The sequence below is a fragment of the Electrona antarctica genome (genome assembly GCF_951216825.1).
Source record: "Electrona antarctica genome assembly, chromosome: 13".
Taxonomy (NCBI): Eukaryota; Metazoa; Chordata; class Actinopteri; order Myctophiformes; family Myctophidae; genus Electrona; species Electrona antarctica.
Window position 1 is genome coordinate 7005746 of NC_136794.1, and position 21262 is coordinate 7027007.

At 41.1% G+C, this 21262-nt stretch overlaps 1 protein-coding gene across 1 annotated transcript in view; it reads left to right on the plus strand.

The window, feature by feature from the left end:
• Positions 1 to 1428: 1428 nt before the first annotated feature.
• The window catches only part of LOC306935737 (uncharacterized protein), a 57608-nt gene continuing 37774 nt past the window's right edge, over positions 1429 to 21262 (plus strand). Inside the window, exons 1-7 of the mRNA XM_079518924.1 lie at positions 1429 to 1477; positions 4822 to 4902; positions 14413 to 14475; positions 14923 to 14994; positions 16142 to 16183; positions 16485 to 16523; positions 18534 to 18572. Coding sequence (XP_079375050.1) covers positions 4886 to 4902; positions 14413 to 14475; positions 14923 to 14994; positions 16142 to 16183; positions 16485 to 16523; positions 18534 to 18572 — 272 coding nt within the window. The 5' untranslated portion in view covers positions 1429 to 1477; positions 4822 to 4885. The remainder of the gene's footprint in view (positions 1478 to 4821; positions 4903 to 14412; positions 14476 to 14922; positions 14995 to 16141; positions 16184 to 16484; positions 16524 to 18533; positions 18573 to 21262) is intronic.

The following is a 21262-nucleotide window of genomic DNA, read 5'->3' on the forward strand; positions in this document are numbered from 1 at the left end:
GCCCCAAATATTTCAGAACGGCCTGTTATAGCACCACCAGGAGGCCGACTTTTATAAAACACATTTTTGAATATTACTCCTCCAGATTCTGTCCAAAAATCCCACAAATCGTTACACAGTATCTCTAGAGTCATGTGTTCAAGACGCAGCTGTCCGATATTTCATATTCCATCCTAATTGGCCATTATTGGCTTTCAAAGTTTGGAGGACTGTGTGTGCGTCCGTCCGTCTGTTACCAGCTACGTTCTCATTTGCGGCACCCCCTACTGTTGATGCCATCCCCCAAGACATGTGATTCAAATTTGGGGTAGATTGGACGTTTGGTTCATGATTTGTGGCATTTTTTGTAAAATAGGACCCTCCCACTAACTTCGGACAACGATTAAGGCCGAACGATACGGACAAAAAAAAAGAGTGCCGAAAGCGTGCTAGATTTCCACGTAGAACAGTGTGTGACCGAGAGAGTGCTAGATTTCCACGTAGAACAGTGTGTGTGTGTGTGACCGAGAGAGGGCCATATAGTCTTTAGTGCAGGATAAGGTTACGTCCTGTGGATGCAGTGGTTGTTGGTTTAATGCATCTATTATCAATAATATGCGCTTTGGGACGCAAAACGCACCCATTTTCATCTCTGATTTTGTAACATTTTGTCAACCATCTCTTCCTATTTGGAGGATATTAGTTCACGTTGACACTTGTTTCATGTCCAGTCCATGAACCTGTTCACTGACTGGTCCCCACTCTCTCCACTGGCAGTTCAATATTCTATAACGGTTGCAACAATAACAATTGAACCAATTATAGCAAAATGAGGGAGGTGGTGGGTCAGTTCAGAATAAGAATAACTAAAAGAATCAGTAAATAAGTTAACTGTAATTTATTAAATCAAAAGCAAAATAAAGTTTAATAACAAAATGTTCACTTAATCAAATCAAAATAAAATGCCTCAAAAGGGATGGATGTAAATTCCTAGCCGCAATTTGCAACTCTAGATTTTTTTATAATGGGATGAATCTAGAGTTGCAATACCCTCCATTGACTCCCCACTCATCATTTTGCGTTTGCGATCTGCTAGTCTTAAACGACGTTAAACTCACCAACATTGCAGCTGTAGTCCAAGCTTGAATTATTCTCTTTCAATCTGCCGAGCTTGTTTTTCATAAAAATCCCCCGTAGACATGTTATGAGCTACTTTCTGTCAAGAAGAAGAAATGTTGGAGTTTGGAAGCGCTCGTTTGTATTAAGGGGTCGCGCTGCTGCCTCCTGCATTATGTGCAAATGCGAAACAGATGCATGCAGGGCCGTTCAGTGACTTACGACGAGCGCTTCCAAACTCCAGGACTTAGAAAAATAATCACTTGCACATAATTTCTTGACAGAAAGTAGCTCATAATATGTCTACGGGGGATTTTTATGAAAAACAAGCTCGGCAGATTGAAAGAGAATAATTCAAGCTTGGACTACAGCTGCAATGTTGGTGAGTTTAACGTTGTTTAAGACAAGCAGATCGCAAACGCAAAATGATGAGTGGGGAGTCAATGGAGGGTATTGCAACTCTAGATCCCATTATAAAAAAATCTAGAGTTGCAAATTGCGGCTAGTAAATTCCAAGTGTCCTAGCACTGTCCAAAAACTAAACTCATACTCAAAAATAAATCAAATCCAAACCAGTCTGTAGTATGCACCGAGTGTGGCCAGTCTCCTCTGACCACCCTTAAACTCCTTTGCAAAGTCTGGCCCTCTAGAAATCCAACATCCGGGGAAATAATCCAAAATGGAAAGAAAGTTCTCCTTCTCCTTGGTAGAAATCCAATCCGAATACAATACTATAGCAAGACTTGGGATAAATCCTCTTGCTTCTTAGTAGCCTCTTTTTACCTCCACTCTGGACTGACAGAGTGAAACTCTCCAGATGGCCCAAACATTGTGATTGCCCATCACTCCATCAGCCAGGTGAGCTGTGGGCGGGGTCTCTCAATCACTGCTTGTTGCCATAGAGACACACGGGGACTACAAATTCCACGCCCCCAAATGAGACAGCGTCCCCACTTCTGGTCCGTTTCAACTGTGTACTGCAGCTGCCAATGCAATCCCTATGAGAGGCATCATAAAATACCCTTATTTCACTGGTTCATTACTGAGGCTGTAGCGATTTATTTTGTGTTCGAATAATGTGTCCCATATGTTTTATTTGTCCTTTTTAATGTCATATACCTGCCATCTCAATATACAACCCACAATGTACTATAATATACTCTATAAGATTGTAAAGACTGCTAGCATCGGATATATTGAAGTTTCCCTGACGTATGATTTGTACGTCACGCATTAATCCTTATAAATACCGCTAGATGCGGCATTCCCCAGCGACGGATCGAGCCAGTCCAGCGTTGTAAACGGTTAAACGGCCGGTCTTCATCATGCCTAAAGTGTGCTGCGTTCCTCTTTGTAAAAACAACAAAGAAAAAAACCCAGACTTGATGTTTCATCAACTTCCAGCTGATCATGAAAAGAGACAGAAATGGCTGCACCCATCCACTAGTAAAAAATATGTGAAACCATCCAGAAGAAGTTTGTGAACTCCACAAGTGGTGGAAATTAAGTATTCAAGTGAAGCTTATGAAGGTATATGTCACAGTGAAAATAGCCTTGAAACTTATGATAGTCAGTCATGACGCAACTTCACCCTGTCTTTAGTGCCTTGCTACATTTACAACGTTTAAGTGTAGGCTACATAAGCGTTCAGATTTCAAATATAAAGTGCTCATCCCCGGAGCTACGGATGTTATACATTTGCACGTTTATTAGCACCCGTGTAGTCCTTATATTGTTCAATAAAAAGCATTTTTATCGCTCAAAACAAGGCAAGTCACGCCACGACGCACGTGAAGGACGAGCGTCATGTGAACCATTAATCTTATCCTACTGAATATGATATAGATTGACAATATCAAGAAGTCAGGCAAAATCATCTGAGGAGCATATGCTGCTATATAGGATTACACAGACTGAAATTGACTGCCTGAAAAGTAATTTATTATATTATTCTTCATGCATGAAGCTCCCAATTCCCGTGAAATTGCAATATATGGGCTATATAAATAAATACCCCATATATTGTAATATGTATTAAAACTGTAATACATAAGATAGATTCTAATTGATATTTTATTATCTATAAACCTGGAGAATCCACTAGATAGTTGACAATGGATATGTCACTCCTGGCCATTTAGTTGGGTCATTTTCCCAACTACTTTTAGGCAAATCATATGGACAAATTGATAATCCAACAAGTTTTATTTTTTCTTTGTATAAAGAATTCATATACGCCTGCATGTTCACACCATGCACCACAAATACGGATAATGTATCTTCAAACTCGGCGGCGCTTGGAACGTCACTTATAAGCGACAGGTAATCAGTCTGTCAACTCAGCTCTGCTCCGTTAACATTATGGGTAACTCATTCAAGTGGTAAATTAAATGTGAAACAAGTCATCTATTGAGAAAACAAAAAAATATGTTGACAAAGACACTTCATACATTTGGAAACATATTTTTATTCAAATCAATATAGTCTTCAGTTCATGTTGTATTATTTTAAAAGTAGGCTAACTACAGTGGAATTTCAATTGACTTCTATGGGCTGGCATGCAGTACACTGGTCTAACGGACCAGAAGTGGGGACGCTGTCTCATTTGGGGGCGTGGAATTTGTAGTCCCCGTGTGTCTCTATAGCAACACATGCATCTCACTGGCTTCTTGTAGCATATAGTCCAGCAGATAAATAGCAAAATCTCATAGAGTAGCGGATTGGTAGAAAATAATAAAGTACATGAAAATTGACACATTGCAAACAAAAAATACATAGAAACAATGTGACTCTGGGCACAGAGGTTACAATATATGCGTCTTGCATCTCATGCCTGATTTGTACGTGCGGCATATCAGCAGACTTTCGGCACAGAGGCCCTGTCTCTTGTTTCGGAACAGCGGTTCCCTGCGGTGCTGTTCCATGCAGTAGTGATCCAGAAAAATGTAAAACATCCTTGATAATGATCGGAGCGCCAACCGTGCTGTGATCGGCCCTGAGCAGATCGGAGAGATTGGACTGTGAACCACTCATACTAGAAGATAATTTCCAGAGAATAGCTCCCGGGCTAAACTTGGGGTAGACAACCTCCAAAATAATAATAATAATAATAATAATAATAATAAGGGTAATAATAAGAATACGAATCTGAGATCAATCCCTTTTTCTGAATCAGCTTTTTCCCCACTTCCGGTTCCTGCATATGTGAGTTTCATAGCAACCGAGGATCATTCAGATGGTGGCAACAAGTCCCTCTAGCGTTTAACCCTGGCTTTGGCACCCAGAGGACCATGGCAAAAAAGAAAATATATCTTGTCCTTGGCACACAAGGCTGAAGGTTAAATGGTGTCTCATAGCTTAGTGAAGAGCGCCACCTAGAATAAAAAGTAAAATCACACGAGGCGTCAAAACATGTGATTGGCAGTGTGGGCTTTTGACAAAACCCAAGTCAAAAGCTGGGATTGGCAAAGAATAAGGCCACTGCAGCCAGCAAAGGGCAACTGTCTGGCCTGCATCAATCCTTGTCATACATTAATTGTGCGAGCGGGGGCAGTAGCATGCCAATTGGAAGATCTATAGCTATATAGATCTGCTATTTGGTTACGTTTCCATTGGCATCTGTGTGACGAAAGGTGTTTTTGTTGTTAACTGCTGTTGGTCAAAGACTGTTGAATCAGAACTTGAAATAAATGATTTGTGTGTTTTTAATTTCTCTTCTATGTACAGACACCATCATACCCGGTATAATCAAGGTCAAGTGCGCACTGTACAACATCACCTCCTCCTTGATATGATACAACAAAACAGGTAACAAGCTTCTCCTAGTGTCACACTGTCACCTGTTGTTAAAAACAGCTCACCTGCCGCCTTAATCCCCAAGAGGCACTGGGGCAGTAGCATGCCACTTGGAAGATCAATTGACCTTATGCAGACCGCAGCCATCTTGCCATTGCCATGGCAGGTTAGCAACTAGCCACAATTTGTCATTGACAGCCCATAGATCCAGAAAAGGTCTGATTGTATTAAACAACGTCAAACTTACCAACATTGCAGCAAACATTAAATTCCTTTGAAAATGAATGGCCATTTTTGAGTGTTTGTCTAAACACAGACATTAAATGCCATTGACCATGAATGTCCATTTTGAGTGTCTGTATAAACACTAACATTGAAGATGAAGGTGAGGACACAAATTCTGATTGGCCGGAATGAGATGATGTATGATGATGATGTACGATAAGAGCACCTCACACTTTACACGGGTGTGATTTTATTATTTGCACTGGAATAAGAGTGTAAAATTGGATATTTTATCCATAAGTAGCTTAGCTAGATCGGCTATTTTCAAATGGCCAAAATGTGTATAGGGCTTAAGTTGTTAATGTTTGTTTTGTAATAATAATAATCAAAACCTATAAAGTAAATAGTAACTCAAGATTTCAAATAATTGTAGTGGAGTATGCATCATCATTGAAGGTCTTGAGAGACACACTGATTGAACATTATATTAATATTTAAAAATAAATAAAAACTAGAAAAAAATCGCTGCAAGCAGCGATAAGGCAGGACCAAGCAGGAAGGCAATAAGCAATAAGAATAATATGCACAATAAGCCATATAAACATGGAAGAGTGAACTTGTGAAAAAATAGACCATGAAATTGTGACAGGGTCAGTTTTAATTGTGTGTGTGTGTGTGGGGGGGAGGGGCAGCATTATTGAGGACTCATACGCCGAGTTGTCTGTACTCAGAGTTGAACCCATGACTTCGTGTCCCGAAAGCGAGAGCCCTACCTACTGAGCTAGAGCTATCCGGACACAATCAGTTGTTGTATTGTTAACAGCAAAATCATTCAAGAAGGCAATAAGCAAATATACTTTGAGTACTCAAACAGATCTACACGTGTAATGCCCTGGATTCGAACTCGGGCCTCACGCATGAAAGTCCAACATCTTAGACCAACCATTAGACCAACAGGATATCCCTCTGGACCAGGGGAGATATTAGACTTTTGAGACCATCAGGCAGAGGCTCTGAGCCACTCTGCTAAACTCAACTCTCTTTTCACCTCCTCCCATGGGGAAACCCGATTCGGGTCACGGCACCAATGTAACGCCCAGGATTCGAACTCTGGCCTCCCACGTGAAAGTCCCACATCTTAACCACTAGACCATGTGGTCTACATGACATTGTTCTATTGTTAACAGCAGAATCATTCAGTGTTTGTGATGACAATTATGTGTCCATTACTCATTACTACAGTGTGTTCGCTATTCAATGTTTTTTTAAGGCTGGTTTCAGTGCTATTTGGCATGACCCTCTACCATACTGTAAAGTTGCAAAAGCATATGACGCTGCATGTACGTATGTATTAGGGACAAAAAAAGATTTTTCACAAAACTGCAATTTTCATTGGCTCATAAAACCTTAATTCTTTCACTTTAAAAAACGTACCAAACCATGTCCGTATAGGTACAAAGTTCACGTGTAGAACTTTTCGTGCATTTTTATCAAAGATCCTGGGAAGAGATGCATTTTAATTGATTTTCATATAATTCAAAATGGTGGGTGATCTAGAGGTCAGAGGTCAAAAGGAAGAGCACCATACTTGTTCGGCAAGAGGAGACGCATTTGTGTATCGAAGTTTCATTGCCGGCGGTCAAACGGTTCATGAGCTATGCGTGGTCAAAGTTTGCATTTTCAATTGAGTGCTATAGCGCCACCCTTTGGCCAATGGTTGTGGGCTTCGCATTCTCACCGTTTGGCATGGCCCTCTACCATGTTGCCAAGTTTCGCGAAAACCGACTGCACGGTTCAGCCAGAACTGCTATTTTTGGCGGAAGGAGAAGAAAAAAAGAGACAATAACAATAAAGGACCAAGTCCTTTCAGGACTGCTTGGTCCTTTAATAAAAATAAAACAGACAGTACACTCACACACGCAGATTTTGACCCCCCCCCCCCCCCACACACACCAGCTTAGCTGTAGCTTTTTAAAACCAGTTAAACCAGTTTCACCTGGCTAGTGGCTGGCTACCCACCCCCTCCAGCCTAAATGGTGCATTTATATAGCACCTTTATAGCGCTTTACATAGTGCATTACATTCACCCATTCACACACACATTCATACACAGATTGCGGCGGAAGCCATGCAAGGCATCAACCTGCACATCAATTTGGGGTTCAGTGTCTTGCCCAAGGACACTTCGACATGTAGACAGGAGGAGCCGGGATTCGACCGCTCTACCTCCTGTGTATTCCTTGTCCAGAAAGAGAGAGAAATAAACAAGCTTCAGAGACAGAGACACTTTTTAGGTTGTGCGAACGTTGTGGCTGCACATGGGCCTTGTGGAGTCGCGCCTGCGAGACGGCATTTATTTATTCTTTGAAATGGAACGGCTTTACGTGTCTGTCTCTCTCTCTCTCTCTCTCTCTCTCTCTCTCTCTCTCTCTAAGAAATTCTCTCTCTCTCTAAGCAATTCTCTCTCTCTATTAACTACCGGTATTTAATTACATATTTCCATTTTTGCACCAATATTATACTGCCATGTCTTAATACAGTGTTGCTTTTTACAAATAAAATAAGCAAATTAAGAAGGTTGATCACAAAGTTAGTGTGGTATTATAGGCTACTTTGATGGGAATGCGACGCGATTAAGAACACCTGCCTGGGTGCTGTGAACAGTGAAGAATTATATTATATTATATTCTTACCTCGTGGCTCGTGCTGTTCATTTGAAGAAAGAAGAATTATAGGCCTAATCCAATAATTTTAATCCAAGGTTTGTTTGTCTGTAAGTCATATATTATTAAAGTAAGAAAACTTTAAGAAGAGCTGGTCATAGAGCACCGAAGTCTGATGTCACTTTCAGTAGAGGGCACCAACACACAGGTTCATGTATTTTTTTATTTGCATTGAAATCTCCATAGGGCGATTTTAGGTCGCTTCATATAAGAACTGTGTTTGAAAAATAAACCGACCACCCCGGCCTTTCTGTCGGGGGAGTGGCTGTGCGCCGTTAATGATGTCCATTCATATTTGATTGATCTTATATGAGGCGATCTAAAATCCCCCTATGGAGATTACAATGCAAATAAAAAGTACATGAACCTGTGGACTGACGCCCTTTACTGACAGTAGAGGGCAGTGACGTCAGGACTTCGGTGCTAGTCTATTGTGCTGCAGAGTAAGAAGCTGCTCCGCTCTGCTAATTGATCTGACCTATATATTTGTGCAACTGACTGGCATGACTGATGTAGCCTAGTAAATATACTTATTTGGCAGCACCTGCAATTGGGAATGCAAGGCTGACGTCACGGTAGGCTGTCACGCCTACCGGCGCCATTGTGATTGTGATGGCCTACAAGCCCTACTACATATTAGATCTGCATCAAGTGTATAAAGTTGGTGTTTGAGTGTTTAGTGCACGGTGCTAGAGCTCTTTCAGTTCGCCAAAATGGGATTTATTAAGCCTACTTGAGTAGCCTACTGTTGTGTGAAATACAACAAGTAGGCTTCTCACCATAAACAAGGTCAGAATAAAGGGGATAAAATAAATAATGGACTAACGTTTCACCGGCGCATTCATCTCACTGCCGCCTGAGTGTGACTCTCTCTCTCGCGCTATATTATGGATATATAACTATTCTCTCCCTCTCTCTGTCTCTCTCTGTCTCTCATATATCTCACACACGTTATACATTCGCGTGTGTGAGTAGATCGGCGACCCGTTTCCTACCTGCTGCTCCATTTGTCTGTCAAACCACCACCTCGGTCATTTTATTATTTAATATCTCCGACCGACGGCGACAGTCGATGAGAGTCAAGCTCGGCTATATTAGGTCAGTGGCTAACACAACAAACTAGCCTGCAACATAAAACCTCTATTTATTTACTGCAGAGAGAACACGTTTGCAGTTTGCCTGATGATCACTTGTCAGTTGTCACTCTTGTGGTATTTCCCCATCTCCCTTCTTCCATAAGGATATAATAATTATGTCCACGTGCGTCGTGCACAACTCCACTCATCTAGTAAGTTGTAAACATTGCCAACATGCATCACGCCCGTTCTTTTAACGAGCCGTGTGTTACCATAGTTGTTTTACTTTACACACACACACACACACACACACACACACACACACACACGTGCATGATTCTGCATCGATGTGGTGATGTGACATAATCGATGCGTTTGCTGTTGATTTTCCTCTGAAGGCATTCCAGCCTTCCAGGCAATGTTGCCCGTTAGCTACAGTAAGCTTCATGCGTTAGCTTTCTGCTTCTGTCTGAGTCTGACTGGGACAGTGACTAGTCTGGGACAGATCGAGTGACTGAGACTCTGAGAGTCATAATGTCATTATTTCGTAAAAACAATTTCAAAGCGAAGATTTGATTCGGAGAGTCTCTTGCTCTCTTCATCTGTGATTTACAACAGCTGATCATCACAATACATCGCGGATGCGTTCGCGCACCTCTCCCGTACACTCTCAGTAACCTCAGTAGTTAATTTAACTCTGAGTCAGAGTTAAATGAACACTTGTGTTTTTAGTGTGTAAAAACCTCAATGAGAAGTGCCCTTCTCAGAAAGTCCCTAGTATAATTAGGGTAGGCTATACTATATTTGTATTGTCCATTTTATAGTGACAAAGCACCCATGGGTTTTTAGTTCTGAAAAACAGTGTCATAGGACTTAAAATAATAAATATGTTAATTCAGTCAGAACTATTCTTTGTTTTAATAGTCATGATAATGAATAATGTATTTGGATGTTAAATCCATCTTTGCCCACTACTAGTATTTGTTACCTTCAGGTGTGCTAATACTACACAGATCAATATACATTTACAAATAGCCTATATCTTTATAATGTTTTATATATATATTTGAATTTATTATCAGTTATCGGTATCGGTCTTGAGAAGCAGGATGTTATCAATATCGGTTAAAAAAAGTAATGGTGATGGGCCATGGTGGTCTGCTGGCCCTGCAATATGAGTACTTTTACTTGTAGTACTTTAAGTACATTTTGATGCCGATACTTTTGTACTTTTACTCAAGTACATTTTCAATTCCATACTTTTACTTGTAACGGAGTAGTTCTAAATTGCAGTATTGGTACTTTTACTTAAGTAAAACAATTGAGTACTTTTTCCACCACTGTATGCCTTGGCGTTGGCCAGGTATAGTTGGCCAGGTATAGTAGTGACTCATCACAACCAAAATGGCGCACCCCCCGAATTTGCATACCAAAGGTGCGAGGTTTGCAAGCCCTATTCAGTAACCTATACACATTTCAAAAGGCTTTCATATGCTATTAATATTTTTTCTAATAAGGTTTGTCCTTATAAATAGAAATGTGAAAAAATTTGTATAGTTTTGGATATTAATAAATTCATTATTAAAGCACAGGGCCTCACATTTCTCCCAGGCAGCTCTGATTGCGCTGATAGTCTATTGCGTTTCATTCCTCAAAAAGCGTCCGCTTTTGGTCTGCGAGCCATGCGTGCGCCTCGCAGCAAGCACTCGTCTCGCTGCTGTCATAACGCCTCGATTAAATGATGTTTTATTTCAGTTAATTTTACGGCAAGAGAAGCAAAATGCCGTTCCTTTACACTTGTATGTGCTGTTGCGTTTGCAAAATGCTTAAAAAAGTTAAACCTTGACATCTGAAGAGCACTTACAAAATGTCTGCATTAATATGTTTGCCTGGGCATACACAGTGTGCAATCAGAGATATGATGTCCGATTTAGGCCAATACTCGCACTGCACACAAGAAGAATGTTACTACTGAGAATAAAATGTACTGATGTCAATGGTACCCGACCAAGGTGGCAAAAAAACTGCCCACCTTTACCCAGTGCAAAGTTGTCCAGGTGCCCAATTATCCTACCCCTAGGTGCCCAGTTGTCCCACTGAGAATTACTACTGAGAATAAAATGTACTGAGGTCAAAGGTAATCAATCGACCAAGGTGCCAGAAAAAACTACAACCCTGTACCTAGTGCCCACATATCCCTAATGCCCACTCATCCAAGGTGTACAAGTGACCTGTCGATCCACTAAGTGTCCACTTGACCTGTAACCCTGTTAACAGTTTAAGGGCCCCAGACGGAGATCACCGTCAAGTTCAAGTGCACGGTCAGTTGCCCGAGACGGAGATTGATAAAAACGACGGAGATTAATGATATCAAAACCGGTCGCATCGCTCCACAGCCTAGGAGCGCTTGTTGCCCAATCCTCAGTGTTGCACAACAGTGACACATCATCGAAAATGTTCCCTGCCTGTTTAGCGGACGAAAACGAAAATCTTAAAACGTTCATAACTTGCGATCTAAATCATCCCGTCTAATTATGAAAAAATATCCTGTGTTAGACGGCGCTCCGCGGTCCAGTCGCTAGTCGCGATAGATTTATTCTTACCTCCCGTTGTTGTCGATCGACTCTAGAGTGGTGTGGCTATTGTTAGCTGCTACACAAACATTCACAACAACTTCCGGTCCGCAGGTAAAAGTGGTCCGGGCGCTATAAACGATGGGCACATTTTATTAATGGATTAAATAGGCCCGAGCCCTCAAGGTGTTAAGCATCTTTCTGATAAATTGAAAATGGAGGACCCTGATGTAAACAAGTATTTTTTCTGGTTTTATCCTCATAGCAGTTTTTGTCCTGTACCTTCGTTTGAACTGTACCCAAATTTTACAAACTGTGAATACAATTATCAATCAATCAATCAAACCCTTTCTTGTGTTCAATATTTTTAGCATTGTATTTGCAGTGGTGGAAAATATCTAAGTACATTTTTAAGTATTGTACCTAAGTAGGTACAAGTTTGAGGTATTTGTTGAGATATACACAGTTTACTATGAAAACCTGCATATCCATTCAGTCAGTCAGCGTCACGCCTCCATATATAGTCATCAGTCCACACCTCATGACATCACACCACGTGACATCATGCCTCGTGACATCATGCCTCGTGACATCACGTCTCCATATATGGCCATCTCCATATATGAATATCATGACACTGACCTCATCAAACCCTGGATAGGCATACATGGAGAAGACTGGATCATCACCTAGATCTGCATATGGAGCCGACCAGCAACTCTACATTTGACCTCAAATCCTCAAACCCTTAGATCTCCATATATGGACCTGCCCTGTTCTGACATTCCATATGTTGATCCTTCTCCACCTGTCCTTCCTGTTCTGACATTCCATGTTGATCCTTCTCCACCTGTCCTTCCACTTCGATGTCTCCCTTTTGACTGATACCTGTCCATGCAACAGGCCCGAAGATTAAGGCCCGGCCCTACTGCTGGGCCCTCATCAAACCCTGTACACTCAAGACACTGCCCCCACTGCCACCCTTACATCTCCATATATGGAGTTGACCTGTTCTGACATTCTATATGTTGATCTGACCTCATCAAACCCTGTACACTCAAGACACGCTCCATATATGGCCAGTACAGAATTCTTGCCATATGTTGATCTGACCCCCCCATACCAAAGCGCCAGCCGCCCAGCAGTCTGGCGTCACCCAGGCGGATGCGTGCAAGGAGGTCTTACTGGTACTTTACTTGAGTATTTTCCAAAACCAATACTTTTATAAATCCCAAAATTGTAGCCTACTTTTAATCCATTACATTTATTTGAAAACTTTAGTTACTAATTAATTTGTAGATTTTAATTATTACAAAACTTACATACAATAGCCCTAGCATATATAGATTTCGGGCATTTGAAAATAGCCGATCTACAAGCTCACATGGGCTGCAATGCGACACATTGTGAGCTTGGGGAGAATGTATCTCCTCCCAGGATCTTTGATCAAAATGCACAAAAACGTCTACACATGAACTTTCAACCTATACGGACAACAAATCGTAGTACCTTTTTTAAGTGAAAAAATGTTTTTATGAGCCAATGAAAATTGCTGGTTTGTAAAAAGTATTCTTCTGCCTAGAATACATACATGCAGCGTCATATGCTTATGTCACATTACAGTATAGTAGAGGGTCATGCCAAATAGCACTGAAAGCAGTCTTACTCCAATTGGCCATGCATGTACTATGTGTACTATGTAAACATTTATTAGCCATTCAGTTGCAAAATGTTTTTTTTATTTTTTTTTATTTGGGGACTCACGGAAAGAAATTGGCGACCCCTCCTAGGGGTCGCGACCCACAGGTTTAGAACCCCTTGCCTAATGCATGCCAAACTGGGGGTCCTTGAAATTAAAATGATAAGATGCTAGAGATCTATTGGGGCAAATGAGTTTAAAAAATGTCAATATTCAGAATTAATGTGTATAGGGTGTACCAAAACTCCTGGATGGGGCGTCAACAAATGTGTCACATGGTAGCGGCCGCCATACTTGCTGGCTTGTCTGGTTTGTTTACATTGAGCGACTATCCGTGTGCTTGTATACGTTCTTTTTTTAAACTGACCTCACAATGGTGCAGACTTGCTCAGTAAATAAGTGCCACAGCAGGTCGCGTCGAGGAAATGAGCCAGAAAACGGAATTAGATGTTCAGCTTTCCAGCATGGAGACAGCATCAAGGAACCCAGATTGACGAGTTTACAAAAAGACGTAGAATGGCTTGGATCTCGGCTGAACGGCGCACGGGCGCAGAGACATAACATTCAACAAAGTATCTAAGCTCAGCCGTGTTTGTTCACAACATTTTCCTTGTCCTTGTAATGTATTTGGGCCCGACGTTCTTTCTATCCATCCTGGTGTTGGTTAACTATGTTGTCCCCAAGAATGAGCTCAATATTTACAAAAACATACCACCGTCACTCTATTCTGTCCCTTCAAAAACCAATAAAAGGCGTAAGCCGCAAAAAAATATCTTAAAAAAAAAAAAAAAAGAGTAAACTGGTAAAGCTGGACGACTATCTGATTTGTAAACAAACATCCACACGCTGTCCTGCGTAGCATAGCTACCCATCCCTAGCTACCGTCCCATCCCCTGAAGGGATGCGACGCTCTGATTGGTTCAGAAACTTCATAGCGGTGTTTCAACTTGAGACCGTCTGAAACTTCAAAATAAAATGTCCACCAGTTCCGTTTCACTACGCCTTTAAACCCTAATAGGCTGTCAATGGCAAATTGTGGCTAGTTGCCAACCTGCCATTTACTTAACGGAAGATGGCCGTGGTCTGCATAAGGTAAATAGCTATATAGATCTGCTATTTGGTTCATTGGTGTTCTGTGTATCGAAAGAAAGTGTTTTTGTTTGTTGGTCAAAGTCTGTTGGATCACAACTTGAAATAAACCATTCATATTTTATGTTCTCTTCTAGTTTGGAGGGAAGAGACGAGGAATATCTCAACGATCTCTTGACAACATGCCTTGACACATCAGGGTAAAGGGCCGAACACCTGAGACCTTACAGGCTTACACACTAGTTACCCAATAGGCAGCTGAGGTATCTTGTTAACAGTGTCTGTAGATACATTACCTAAGTCCTTATTGTAGCTGTGTTGTTGAAATTAAGTTGAGATCCGTATGTCCATCATCCATTTATTGGTCAAGGCTTCACTCAGTTACCTCAGGTTACAGGTATGACACTCATCGTTCCATAGTTACAGCACATTAAGGCCTGGCCAAGCCTGCCCATCATGGTCTCCCTCCGTCTCTCTATTAGTTCTACTTCTGTGTCATGCTTTAACTGCAAACTTCAAACATGCAGTGGGTGTGTCGTTGTCGAAAGATGCTTAGTCAATCAATCTTGTGAGTTATCGTTGTCTGAAAACAGAATGCCTCAACTGCTGTTCGCCGAAGTAACCCATTCATGTATTTTATTTTCTAGATGGGAAAACCAAGGAGATGATGTTCACCTATTCAAGATGGATATTAACAACTTCCTCCTCTCTTTTAAAAGGTGACTCCTAGTGTTCCCAACACCTGCTGCTAACAGCTCACCTGCCACCCTAAGTCCCCAGTAGCATGCCACTTGGAAGATCTATAGCTATATAGATCTGCTATTTGTTGATTTTTGTTAGTGTGGTTCAACCAGACTATAGTAATTGTACTTTATTATTAGTGTGGCAACCAGACTATTGTAACACTTTATTAGTGTGGTTGCCCCAACAGGGCAACCAGACTATTGTAATTGTAACACTTTATTAGTGTGGTTGCCCCAACAGGGCAACCAGACTGTTGTAATTATTGTGGTTGCCAGACTATTGTAATTGTAACACTTTATTTATTTACACTGGAGTAACCCTAAACTTTGCCGCACTATTCCTCCCACAGTTTTTGCCACATGCACATGAGCCATATGTCAAAACGACCGGCTTCATCAGGATTCGTGGTTATCTCCTTGCTAAGACATCCCTTGTATAGTTTAATTGATATTAATTAATTAGTGCATTAATTTTCCCCATTCACTTGAATGGGAAAATGCGAAAAGTCACATTCAACCATTTGTTTCTCTGAGACACTTCATAATAATTACGAAAATTAATCAACATATAATTACATTGGTCGGCCTTATGGTGGCGCTATAACAGTCCACTTTACATTTAGCATTATAACTCTTGAACCATAGGTCGTAAAACCAAAATATTGTTTTCCCTGGATTCCTTGGGTCAGGATAGATTTTCCGGGAACTAATCGGCTTCCAAAATTAGGGGATGGGGCCTATTTTACAAAAAATGCCACAAATCATGAACCAAACGTCCAATCCACCCCGAATTTGAATCACATGTTGTGGGTGATGGCATCAACACAGAGACAAAAGCAATTCCATTTTCATCCATAGGGGGGCCACAAATGCGAAAAATAACCATTTGTATTTTGTATCCAAAACATGATTTTGGGGGGATAAATCCCCCATACTTACACATGATCACAGGGGTGACTTGAGCAAAATTAGTGGGAGGGGCCTATGTAAGCGATTGCAGCAAACACACTTTGCAATTTTTCTAAATTGCGACATTTCTGGTTGTTGACTGTTGTTGGTGAAAGTCTGTTGAATCAGAACTTGAAATAGCACATTAATGTGTTTTATTTTCTCTTCCATTTAGAGGGTGTGATTGGAGAGTCTTGGAGATGGAATTGGAATACAGGTAAAAAGCAGAACACCCGATTCCTTAAATTATTGAAATTACAATAAAAAGATTTTGGAAAAAAAAGACTTATTGGATGCCCAACGGAAACAACACAACGCACAGAAGTCACTTCTGGTTAGATACAGGAGGATCCAGACCCGGAGGCAACCGCCCAGAGCCTGCTAGTGTTGCCAATACCTGCTGCTAAGGTGGTTCACCTGCCAGCTACCCTAAGTCCCAAAGAGGCAGTGGGGGCAGTGTTTTGTTGCTGTTGGTTTTAAATATCCCATTAATGTGATTTATTTTCTCTTCAATCTAGAATGGAGATTGAGATGAACACAGTCAGAGGCGACATCAGGTAAAAAGTAGAACACCCGAGACCTTAATAGGCAGTCCCGCAAAGGGCAACTTTCTGGGCTGCACCAACCCGTCGTACATTCATTGTGCAATCAATAAGGCGAATACTTCCCCATTCATTTAAATGGGGTAATGCCATTTAGCTACAGTGGACCATAGTAGCTGCTTATTACACCCTAGCAACAGCATATTAGATCCTAGCAACAAATATTAGACCCTAGCAACCACCTATTTTGCCCTAGCAACCACATTAGATCCTAGCAACTGCATATTTGACCATAGAGATTGCATATTAGACCTTATCACTTATTAGAGCCCATCAACAACCGTAGCAACTGCCTATTACACCCTAGAAAGGGCTGCACGATGTGGTCAAAATGTAATATCTCAGTATTTATGCCAAATATACAATATTACTGTTAACAGATCGCGGAACTGCCTCAACGCAACAGTTACCCTAAAATAATAAAAAATAAACATGTCAGCTCAATTTCATTGTAACTAAGATATTCTATAGAAATTCATAATTATTTAATGACATAATTAGCCAGTACGAGCACATGTACTGCTATGGCGACATCCATCTTTGTTGTGAAAAAGGAGCGAATATCTTGCAATGTCCTGGCCCATATTTACATACTGCGCCCTGGTTTGTTATGGCCTGGTTCCAGACGAATGTGCTTGTTCCTATGCTACTTCGGTTCCAAAGTCCTCCCACAAGGAGTGTGGGGGTCAGACGTAGCTCTGGTCCATAGCTCTAATGCGTTACTCTCAACTTCCGCCGCTCGCATGAATGCAGACCAGCCTCTCGTCTTTAGCGTGAATAAAAAGAAAGTTTTTGCTACTCACCAAAACAAAGGCGGGTTGTGTCATTAGAAAGCCTACTTTCCTTAGTGGAAACACTCTGAGCCCCCCACCACACGTATAAACGGTACTTTTTGGCCAGAAAGGGATTTTTTTTCACCGGAGGAAAAATATTCTCTATGAGGCAATTCTCTGGGCAATATCGGTAGAAGGAAACAAACTCCCCTTTTGGCCAAAAAGTACCATTTATATGTGTGGTGGGGGGCTCAGAGTGCTCCAACTAAGGAAAGTAGGCTTTCTAATGACACAACCCGCCTTTTTTTTGGTGAGTAGCAAAAACGTTCTTTTTATTTACGCTAAAGAGGAGAGGCTGGTCTGCATTCATGCGAGCGCCGGAAGTTGAGAGTAACATAGCTCTAAATGCAACGCATTAGAGCTATGGACCAGAGCTAGGTCAGACGTAAATCTGTCTGGGGCAATTTGCATTGCAAAGACAGATTAAGCCTGCTGGTCTGCCACACTGTAGATCCGATCTGCTTGCTTAAACCACCCAAACTTGTATACCAGAGTATTGTGGCTCCAAACTGAGATGTAGTTTTCTTTTTGTGTCCTCCCATTGAAAGTCAGTGGGGATTTTTGGTGCCGTTTATTGCTTATTGCGTCGGCGTGTTAACGCATAATGTAGTCATGTTCACTCACTGCACTGTGCAGGATGGACTGTAGTAAACGTTAAAGACTTGTTTCCCTCCTGGATCGGAACATGGATCAGTAACCGATATCTGATACGTGGATTAAATTATATCGGGTCCCTCTCTCACAGTACCACCTGCTTAAACCCACAAATGTTAAATTATTTTAAAAGGACCACAAGGTAAGTGGTATTCTATTCAACATATGGAGAAACAGAGGACGGTCGGAGAGACTGCAAAAGCTACACTTCACTGCTGGTCAGACACAGTTGGAGTCAGGCCCGGAGGCAATCCACAGTGCCCAGAGCCTCCTAGTGTAGTCTACACCTGTTGCTAACAGCTCACCTGCTACACTAGAGACAGTGAGGGAAGTAGCATTCCACTTGGAAGATTTATAGCTAATCTGCTATTTATTCATGTCTCCATTGGCTTTCTATGTGATGGAATAAGGTGCTTATGTTTACTGCTGTTGGTCAAAGTATGTTGAATCGGAACTTGAAATTCTATCTTCTATCTAGGCGGGATACAAAGGAATTCATGAACAACCTAAAAGGAAGGTAAGTAGTGCCTTCTAGTCTGACTTCGATTAGTCGACTAATCGATCGAATGAGTCTTAGTCGATTAGTCAATGTTTTATTTTTTCTATGATTCGACTTGGGGATTGTTGTAATTCATCCTGCCACACTAATAGCCAGCGCAAACTAATAGCCAGCGCAACACCCCGTCCTTTGTCCGCCTTCTCCTACCAAACCACACCGTTTGCACACATCTCACCATGCACAACACCAACAGCATGCCTGTCCAGATAACACGCACTACTTTGCATCCACGCAACTGTCATATTTACTGTACAAATATTACTTTTGTCAGACACACTGTTATTGCCATACATCTTCTGAATGGTTTCATTCAGAAGATGTATGTAAATAACACATGACAGACATCAATCAGTGAAGTCCGGGAGCTCCCAATCTGAGTTTCGTCCAGTCTCCATGGGGGTCCACCAGGGCTCAATCTTAGGTCATGCCCACCTTTATGCAGACGACACAGTCTTATATTGTGTTGCTGACACAGCCCAGCTTGCCACCAGTAAGCTGCAGCTGGCATTTAATACTCTCCAGGTTGCCCTGTTTGAGCTCAGGCTTGTCCTAAATACAAGCAAAACTAAGTAGTACCTTGGCATCTGGCTGGATGAGAAATTGTCTTTTAAATTCCACATTGTAAATCTTGTCACCAAACTGAGACAAACATTTTTTTCAGGAACAAAGCTTGTTTTCCGGCATCCTGTAAAAAAATCATTGAAGCCACATTTCTCTCGGTTCTGGACTATGGAGACATTATTTACAGGATTGCTACATCAACTTTAAAGCACCTTGATACGGTTTACCATTCTGCCCTAAGATGGGTCACTGGTGACAGCTATGGTACCCATCACTGTACACTCTTTAGGAACGCAGGCTTGTCCTCTCTGTCCGAGAGGCGGGACATGCACTGGTATATTTTCATTTTCAATGCCATCTCAGGAATGGTCCCCTCTTACATTTGTTCTATGTTGGATCAGAATCCAAGTCCGTATCAGACCCGCTTGAGTGACTTCCTGACCCTCAAGGTTCCTTTTGCTAACTCAGAGCTAGGTAAAGCAGCTTTTTCTACTGCCTTCCCTAGGTCAATTCAGGGAAATGATTTCTAGCACTTTTACTCAACAATGTAACAATGTTTTAATTGATTCTCATCTATCTATTATAGTTATTTTAGCTTTGCACTTTCTGTTTTACAATTCATATATTTGATATTGCTGTATTTAGTGTATGTTGTTGATTTTTGTGTTTTGTATTTCGGCTACATTGAAAATGAGGGCCTGCCCCTCAATTGTACTCAGAGTTTAAATAAAGGTTATGATGATGATGATTGCGCTGTGATGCAAATTACATCACAACTTCCTCATTCCCCGGCACCTCCCCTTTTCACTACACATAAACACACAAGCACGTGCGCACACACATACACAGGGCACAGCAGCACGGTACAGCACAGTATGCTACAGTCAGGGTTGGGAAGGTTACTTTTAAAAAGTAATCCCCTACAGTTACAAGTTACTTGCTATAAATTGTAGTCAGTAACGTAATCCGAGTACCACAATTTAAAAAGTAACGGGTTACTTTCAGTTACTTTTGGATTACTTTTAAGCAAACCTCTATTTAATTACATAAAACAAGTTTTACCATTGATAACCAGAGCAGAATGTTTAGCCTATATAAAATTAAGAAAAAACTACAGAAATATTGTTAAATCAGTGGTTCTCAACTTTATTTTTACTTTTTACAAGTACTACCTCAGAAAATATTTGGCTCTCAAGTACCACCATTATGATTCATGTTAAAATGTAGTCCTATTCGGCTAGGCACAGGTTTGCACAAAAGGCAAATTAATTCTTAATCATTATAATAATAATTCCTAATCATTATAATGCATATACAAATATAAATAATATATGTATACAGCCAAATTAAGCCATGCTGTACAAATTGGATACTAACAGTATCTATCGTATCATTCCACTTCCCGTCGGAATCTCACTACCCACGGCCACCCGTGTCCCCGCGTCCAGAGGCTCCACACCCCGCCTCCTCTTGTCCCCGCGGTTACAGAGCTGTCAGTGTCCGCTGGCTACAGATCACGCTATAAAATATAATATAATATAAATATGGCATATGGGGACTGGAGACAGTGGAGAGTTAGATTCCGACGGCGGGGAAAACCATTGGTGCTGCTGGGGGACCGACGCGAGCGCGCTGCTCGTGTGCCCACAGTGCATGTTCAGCTCTTTGCAGTTATTTGTGCTTGTATTTTTCTTTAAACAATGTATGCTAGAAATGTAGTTCAAACTTCAAACTGTTCAGCTCTTTGAAGTTATTTGAGCTTGTATTCTTCTTTAAACAATTTTTTTATACTTTTTTAACTTTTTAACTTTTTTTTTACATTCTTTATAATGAGAGTCGATGGAAGAAAGGTCCCATTTGTCACAGTTCACTTTTTTGTGCTCTAATTACTCCGTCATACTTTCACTTTGAAACTCCATTCAAACTTTACAATGTTCATCTATCTTTGAATTGTCATTGGTGAAAAAGTTGTTTTGAAAAAGTTTATACTGTCGCGCGTCATCGTACGTTCTCACTGAAGACAGTTGACTGGACCTTATATAGGCTACCCGCTGCTATAGGCCTATTATTGTTATATATCATTGACC